We start from the raw sequence: 9,166 nt of genomic DNA on the forward strand, positions 1-9,166 counted from the left end.
GAAGTGAAATGTTCAGCTACAGGTTTCTTAATTAACTTATGTCTAATGTCAAACTTGTGACCATTAATTCTATTTCTGAGAGTTTGGCCAGTTTGACCAATATAAACAGCATTGGGGCATATATTGCATGTAATGGCATAGATGATGTTAGTGGATGAGCAAGTGAAGTGTCCTTTGATGTTGATTATATAGCCATTGGGTCCAAGTATGTGACTTTCAGAATGATTAAGATGGCAAAGCTCACATTTAGTGCTGTGACAAGGAAAAGTGCCATTGATAAGGGTAGACTGAGAAAATTTACTAGAGATAAGATGCCTTTTAAGATTGGCTGGCTGTCTGTAAGCAAGAAAAGGCTTGTCATGAAATATGTGTTTGAGATCATTATCTTGCAGTAAAGGCTGAAGATTGTCAATGATACGTTGTAGGGGTTTTATAGCTGTATGATATGTAACGACTAGAGGAATACGGCTAGATGATTGCTTCTTTTTGTATGTGAGGAGATCATTGCCTTTATGTTTCTTGGCTCTATTGATCTGTTGTGTGATAGTATGTTGATCATAATTGAGTTGATGTGTGAGCAAGTTCGTCCAAGTTTTGGTCTCTGTCAACAGTATCAGAGCATATGCGGCTGTAACGTAGAGCTTGGCTGTATATGATCGAGCGAGTTGTGTGTATGGGGTGAAAGCTGGATGCATGTAGGTATTGCTGTGTGTCGGTAGGTTTTTTGTAGATGGAAGTGGTGATTTTACCATTACGTACATATACCTTGACATCAAGGAAATTAACGTTAGAATCCGATATGTCTACAGTAAGCTTGATAGAGGGGTGAAAAGTATTAAAATTATTATAGAAGTCCATAAATGATTGTCTGCCATGAGTCCATATAACAAAAATGTCATCAATATATCGGAGATAAATAAGAGGCAGTAATGTACAGGTCGATAAAAGCTTCTGTTCCAAGTTGGCCATAAAGATATTGGCGTATTGTGGTGCCATAGGCGTTCCCATGGCAGTCCCATTAGTCTGTAGAAATATAGAGTCATTAAATTCAAAATAGTTGTGAGTAAGAACAAAGTTGGTAAGTAAACGGATTTGGTTCGCAATTTCATTAGGCAAAGTATCCTCAATGGCAGATAGTCAACATGCGGGATATTCGTATAAAGGGAACTAACATCCATGGTAGCAATGATAGTGTTTTCAGGCAATTGAGGGATAGATTCAAGCTTGCAGAGAAAATCTGTAGTGTCCTTAATGAAACTAGCGGCATTAGCTGCATAAGGCTGAAGTACACGGTCAACATACTTCGATACTCCCTCTGTGATGGTACCAATACCAGAAACTATAGGTCGACCCGGATGGTAATAGGTTTATGAATCTTAGGGAGAAGATAGAAAGTTCCAGCATGCGGTTCTTTTAGGGTGTTACATTCAATGTGTTTCTTGAGGTCAGCAGGTAGTTGTTTAAGAATAACGTAGAGTTCCCATTTCTACTTAGAAGTCGGATCAGATGGAAGCTGGGTGTAGAATGATGTATCAGAAAGTTGTCTGTGAGCTTCTGATATGTAGGCTGTAGCGTCGAGCAGAACAGTTGCACCCCCTTTGTCAGCCCGTTTGATGACTATATCTTTGTTGGATTTAAGTGAAGTTATAGCTTTTCTTTCAATGGCACTAAGGTTGTAAGTAATTCTGCGCTGTTTGTTGAGTATTTCTGAACGTACTCGGTTCCTGAAGCAATCTATATACAAGTCCAGTTTAGCATTGCGACCGTCAGGTGGTGTCCAGAGTGTATCTCGTTTCTTGGTGTGCATTGTAGGATGATTTTGTGCAACCGGCTCTTGTGGTGTGTCACTTTCCACTTGATCATGTATACTAGATTGGTTATCAGCAGGTGCATTTGTCTGGTTAGTGTTGTAGTGATATTCCTTGAGTCGTAGATGCCTGAAATACGCTTCAAGGTCTCCGCAAAGTTGGGTGTTGTCAAGGGCAACAGTCGGGCAGAATGACAGACCACGTTGTAAGACAGTCAGTTCAGCAGTTGTAGGTGAGTATGATGATAGATTAACTACCGCCTTAGAATTGTTAGAATCAGTTACTGATGTACTCACATGGGTGGCTTTCTCTGTTAGATTGGTGAACTTCTTGTCTTTGGCAAGTTCTTCTTGTAGAACTCATGCTGATAAGTAGAATGAGACATTATATTGTTATTGGCATATGTTTTGGATGCGTTAGCATAGTTTATTTCTAATGTGGCAACATATAATATAAAATGTGTCGCCACTATATTTTGATTGTTCTACTTTCATTGATTATCTTATGTCTTTCGAGTAGGCCTATAGTAAACCTACTGTATGTCAGTACAGTATAGTAACCTGCTATTAAAGGGCAAAGTACTTTATCAGATAAAATTTTCAACCAGAAACTTTCTGCATATTCGATTGGGGCTTATATCCATTGAGTACTGCATGATTGTTAGCCATGATAAGTACAAACTCAACGAAGTATTTCCAACGTTAAAGTTAGCGTTTTAGTAAAAGTACTGAACAGATTTTCTGTTGAGCATGAAACGTCCCATTCGAAATAGGACAATTTACTAAAGTATTGTTCCATGATTTTTTCCACTTGGTGGATGTTGATCCTAGTAAGTGAAAGTCACTATTTGATGGAAACCATGTACTAAGTAGTCCCTAGTGGATCTCTCATATCACACAAACGGTAGAACTCGTGTTTAAATTTTTTTCCTCTATTACTTTTTCTAGTATGCCTGACAGTAAAATTTTAATCTCCACATTTTATGTATTTTTTCAAAAGTTCATTTAATTTCAGTTTTAGTGGCAATTTCATCATTGTTACATATAAAATTGCAAAAAAAAAACTTCTTCTCAGGTGGCTCTGTCTAAATTGACAACGAATCCGCCTAATTCCCTCCACTATTAGCTATGAATTTATCATTGGTAGATCGGTTTCGGAAATGATTAGGAAAATGTATCCAAATGTTACAAATTATCGGCGGAGGTCAACCATCATGGCCTCATCAGGCCGTTGGCAAAAAAAAAAAAAAATGTTATTAGTAGCATTATGAAATGAGTGCTTGGGGCACCACTTTCCAGCCTAGGTAAATATAGCGTTCCTGTAAATCAGTCTACTTTTGTATTTAAGTCAGAAGTGATCAAAAAAGTGATTTATCCCCTAATTATTAGAAATTGAAATGTATTTCATATATAGCTTAACCTTACGTTACCCTTTTTTTGATACAAAGCTTTTTTTTATTTTAACTTTTTTTGCAAATGCTAGAAATTAATTCATATATTTTCCATTTCTACAGTTGCTTCAAATGATATTATTAATCAAAATGATTTGGTAACCAAATTTGGGTCACATGGTAATTTAGACTAATGAATGAAGAATTTGAATATTGTATTTGAATTTATTAAATAAGGTCATGAACCAAAAATCATAAATGTCTTTGTACTTTGTAACAAAGCTGAAATAAAAATTTCAATATTTTTCTATAATAAATAATATTAAGTGATATTTATTAATGTTATTGCACAATAATTTAGACTGAGGTTGGTGCTTGGTTACCTACACAAGCATAACTGTTCCCCAATGATGAATCGCTTCGGACTGCATCATACGACGCTGCTTGAATTGACCTTTAGTACGAATAAAGCAAACAATCCTGCCTGCACAATTCTATTCTGTTCGGGTGAACAAGAAATCCAATGATTCGCTCATAGAATCATGGGTACAAGATTAGTGAAGCACTTTTACTAATACCTCATACAAATTAATAGGTGATAACAACATTTAATCGGTCAATTCGACTCGGTATGTCGTGTAATAGTTTTGACTATTTCCCTGTTCCAAATTTAGGCGGACACTGGAGAACACAAGTACTACCCAAAATCGAGTACCGCATCCCCACCTGTGTAAATTTTATTCTCACAGATCGAAATGGCATTAGCAGATGGTTGGTTTGTTGATTTAATATAATAATAATAATAATATAAGGTATAGTAAAACAAATTCAATTTACTGTTTTATTTTGTTTAAAGCAGAAAATTATACTTCCCTCTCTGTTTGATGATTGTGACTACCTTCTTCCACTTTACATTGGGAGGTACTGCAGTCCCAAGAACAGTCATCAAACACTTCGGGAAGTAGAATTCCCTACTTATCTTCAAACCATGCTGTAATTGTATAATAACTAGTTGCAATATTGTGGAATACTTCATATCCTGAATATGATCCAGGGAGCAAAGTATAGTTTCCAGTGTTGTTTGGTCCAATGACCTATGTAATAACGTATATGATTTAGATCGAGGCCTTTGGTAAGATTCGCTGTTAATACTAAAATAATAATATGTAGTTTTGAACATATTGTCAAAATGAAACAAGTTCAAAATCTGACTTAAATTTCGAGAAATGTTCATCAGAAAAATCAAGTGAAGTGATTTTGCTGTGTCAGTAATGATCATGGAATCTATGCCGATACTGGGTCACAATTTCCTTTTGTGACGAGAAAAAAAGATTTAAAATAGTTTATTAATTTCTCTGACTTAGAAAACTCTCAAGGTCATTTCTTCGCAACAGAAATGGACTAGATACAACAGTGAGTAACTAAAGATTGGTTGAAATGTTAGCATCCTTATTCCTTCCCCCTCTCCCCCCACCCTTACACACTGTTCCATTGAATAAAAGTATACCAGATATCATTTGTGGATAGCTTTACAAACTGAGTGTATATTTTTCATTGTTGGAGCCAATGCTTTTTTTTTTAATTGATTGTGCATGTTGAGCATTAAATAAAATCAATCAATCAGTCAATACATACTATGTACAAATTTGTTAGGAAAAACAATAAATCAATCAAGTTGCCCTTGTCAACACATACATTATAAAGTTGACATATTTGGGCCAAGAAACTGTTTTTATTAGCGTTGGGTACCTGTATATTAAATTTCACATCTTCATACATGATGCATTTTTATTGTTTGGCAAATAATATATTCAATTAACTTTTTGAGCACCATTCATTTTATTCATATTTTTAAGTTTTCAGTGTTTATGATTCTAGACACTGCATGTATTCCTCACAATACCAGTATTTTTTTCCCATGGTCCAAAGACCCTAATACTTTAATTAATTATAGCCGTATTCAACTGGTCGTTTCGTAAAACCACGCCTGCCTGCACAGTGGTAATCCTACATAATGAAGATGACCAGATGAATAGAAAACTGGTAAATACTCAACAAAACAAAATGGCTGCATAGTTACCGCGATACACACTAGTAATCAAGGTTTCTTCAGCTTGTGGCAGTAAGGGTTTTTCATGTACTATAATTTTTTAATTTTGTTAGCCTGCAATTATTTGTTGACTTTATGTGGGTAAGTATTATAAGTATTTTTCTGAAATTTAATCTAAATTATATTAAAGCAAATGTTGTTGCTAAACTAACCAATCAGTCATGTTTGTTTTGGTCACATGGATAACTTGCTGCAAATTAACACTTAATTTCCGTTGTCAACTAGGTCTATTTTACGAACCAATCGAATGAAAATAATACTCCACGAAATATTGTCAACAAAACGAACCAGTCAAGTATGGCCCATATAATCAATTAAGTTCATAAACCGTGTAAAAGATGCTTAAAAATCAATTTTAAAATAGAAAAACGAATAAATGTACAATCAATTCACTCCAATATAACACCAAACTACAGTTTTATGCCTATATTGCTTGCTTTATTTTCAACACCTCTCACCTTTTTATTGGAAGTTCTGCAGTTGTTTACCTTTGAGAGGTTTCTGTTTTGTCACTTTCACATCGGAATAAAAAAACTGTTATTTCAACCTGATGCTATATTAATCTAAAAAAAATATATTAATATATACGAACTGAGTATAAAAGAATAGGTACTTGAACTTCTAAACCTCATTAAATTTAATTTGTTTAGGTTTACTCTAAGTTACCACTTATCTTCAATGAAATGAAAGTGAAACCAAACAGCATGTTGATAATTATATCTAAACATTAACGGAAGAGAAGAGGGTATTGATTTGAAATGCATAGATTTATATCCTGAGGGACCGACCCAGTGCCCTCTGACATACAAGCCTGATGCCTAACCATATCACCACTCGCTCTTATAGTGTGATTTTATCTGGTTGTCGGTCACTCCGAAGGACGTCTTTAGGAAGTTAATGATCCAAAGCTACTGATTATCTCTCTGTACTGTAGATATGTATTCAATTGTAATCAATTCAGTATATTGCACTAGAGAATTGTACATAGTTTTCAGTTTTATAACATGCATAAAGAGAGGTATTTTTCATGTAGCCATTCCAATCTAAATGTTATTAGTGTTTAATCACATTAATTAATGTACAAATAAAAAACAATGTAAATTAATTGTAATAATCAAATCAGTCAATTGAAATATTAGTGTATATTTATCAATATTAATCAAAAATTTATAAAATCAATACATCCAATTATTAATCAATAGTAATCAATTTATATATTAATCAAATCAATCATTCAAAATATACATCAATATTTTTAATTTTTTCATTATCAGTCTCCAAATTAAAATAAATCAATTTATGTCAATTTCAAATTTAATTAATCAATAATTTAGATATATTAAGCATTTTTTTTTTATTATCAATCTATTCATATTACATTAATCCTTTTTTTTATTTTATCAGTATCAATCAACTCAATGTCTCTTGGCATCATAAAATTCAATTGTTAAGTAATCAATTTAAATGTGACCTTGTTTTTATGTATTGATTATTATTAATTATTTCTGTTGCAATTATTATTGTTATATTATAGATATTATTAGGAAAAGAAACATATATATGTATTAGTTTTTTGAAAGTGTGAATTCTCATACATTTTATCAGACTTCCTTACCGTAGCCTTGAAAGCTAAGTCTAGAATCCATCAAGGGATCAATGGTAGATTTTCTCTTTCTGTTGCATACCGATGTGCAGAAACAGATGAATCTATAAATAATAAATATGATAAAATAAGAAATAAATAATATACCTATTTTGCTGGTACCACAATTTTTTAAATAAAAAATTCAACTTTCAATGATTTATAATACAACAAAAAATTAAACAGTAAAGCATAACATATTAAAATATATTTTATTAAAAAAAATAAAAACATTAATATTTTTTTATTATTTTTAAAAACATTACACTCAATATATAAAACTTAAAATAGATTCTGTATTTGGTAGAATATGGAAAATTCAATGACAACAATAAGTGTCATTAAATTTGCTAGTATTGATATTCTCTATGACAATCACACTGAAAATAAAGTAAGGAAAATAATTTAAGATGACCCACCTGAACGCCTACTTGAACTTATAACAAATCTGCTTTTACATGTTGTGTCTTCCACACTCTCTGTTTAAAAAATTCTGGATTCCTTTATCAAAGAATGTAGCACATGAGTAATTGACTTTCCTGGAATAATACGCAGTCTCTAATACATTATGCCTATATTGAATTCTTTCACACAAAAAAAAAAGTATTTTGTATTGTATAGACGCACCGAACAACACAAAAGTAGGTACAAAGTAAAATATTTTCAATAAAAAAAATATTATGCTAAAAATAGCATTAAATCCATGTAACACCAAACCATGGAGCAGGTCTTCTGAAGGCTGCGGCACTCTTAACCTTTACCCCGACAACTCCACTCGCTCAAACAGTACCTAAAATACTTACAATTTTTTTATCTTCAAATCATCCAATGAAAATATGACTTATGCAACAAGTCATATTTTGAGGATTTTAATTAATAATACAGGTCTCCCTCTAATTAAAGACCCCTCCAATTAAAGACCGCTTTTCTGTGGTTACATTTTAACAAATGTGTCTTATCATTATTATTCTAATTAGAGACCAAAGCGGCTAAGACCATGGAAACCTTGGTCCCAAAAGTGGTCTTTAATTGGAGGGAGACCTATATTGTATTTGGCTGTTGAAATCATATTGTTAATAATCACCGTATATATATACAGTATTTCTTAGTTACCCAATATATAATGATAGTGCAGTGATTAGTGAAATAATCTTTATTTACCCAATTAAAATCTAATACTTTTAATTATTGAATACTTGTACAGTATTTTATCTTTAATGATGATAATCTTTTGGTTATCTATCTGTAAATTGTTACCTTTCAGAGCTTGGATTTAAGCTGATCTTAACTCTAGCTGTTAACGTAACATTTTGTTCTCTCTTGCTAACAATAGCGTCAGTATCAGTTTACAGGCGAGTAGACATATTCTTTCTTATGAATATAAGATGTTTTTATTAACCATAGTCTATCGAAAGAGCATTGTTTGTAACATGTATTTATTGAAATTTATATTTACATTATGGATTGTGTGTATACAATTTTCTCGTATTTATTGTTTTGACCTTGGGTTTGACCTTGAACTAGATATTCTGAAACACATCAATACAATAGCTACTAATTAGGATGAAGGGGTGGTAAAAAAAATCTGTATACTAATTTCATAATAATTATATAATAACCTACTATTTTAGCTGTATCACTAAAATAAATTTAAAGGTGTTCTGTTTGTCATAAAATTATAAAAAAACCTCATTTAAATAAGTTATTAAGTTTAAATGAACCACTGGTCGAACCATAATAGGTTTTCATAGAGCCCTTTTTTATTAGAAATATATTAAATTGATTACCAGCCAAGTTTATATGTATGTTAAATTGGTAGTGAAAATATTTTATTATCAAAATTTTTAATTGAATGCTAAAAATAATTTAGCTTGCTTTAACAAAATAAGCAATTTAAAATATTGCCTTTTATTTTCATTTTTTTTAATTTTTTTTTTCTTATTTTATCTCCAACACAACTGCAAATCTCTGTCTTTTTCTCTTCCCCCCTATTTTCAAAGTCCACAATCTTCAACTGTTGACTGATTATGGATGATGAATTTTCTACTTTCAAAATAATTTCATTGAGGATGGTTAAACAGAGTAATGTGTGAATGATAATTGGTCAGCAATGATTATAGCGCCCTCTGTGATAAATTTTTATTTAAGTAAACTACTATACCACCAAATATGGTAGTGCTACATCTCTGTACAATTATTATATAGTAGATTCTAAC

General features: G+C 32.1%; 1 protein-coding gene and 1 long non-coding RNA gene across 2 annotated transcripts in view; one reads left to right on the forward strand and one right to left on the reverse strand.

Moving 5' to 3' along the window:
* Nucleotides 1-752, reverse strand: part of LOC117120378 — a 2,593-nt gene extending 1,841 nt beyond the window's left edge. The window contains exon 1 of the mRNA XM_033265419.1: nucleotides 11-752. Coding sequence (XP_033121310.1) covers nucleotides 11-752 — 742 coding nt within the window. The remainder of the gene's footprint in view (nucleotides 1-10) is intronic.
* A 4,563-nt stretch (nucleotides 753-5,315) lies between these two features.
* The window catches only part of LOC117120372, a 41,270-nt gene continuing 37,419 nt past the window's right edge, over nucleotides 5,316-9,166 (forward strand). The window contains exon 1 of the long non-coding RNA XR_004447328.1: nucleotides 5,316-5,389. This is a non-coding gene — a long non-coding RNA (uncharacterized LOC117120372). The remainder of the gene's footprint in view (nucleotides 5,390-9,166) is intronic.

The sequence above is a fragment of the Anneissia japonica genome, unplaced genomic scaffold (assembly GCF_011630105.1).
Source record: "Anneissia japonica isolate Jap-2015-1 unplaced genomic scaffold, ASM1163010v1 scaffold284953_len930413_cov181, whole genome shotgun sequence".
Lineage (NCBI taxonomy): Eukaryota > Metazoa > Echinodermata > Crinoidea > Comatulida > Comatulidae > Anneissia > Anneissia japonica.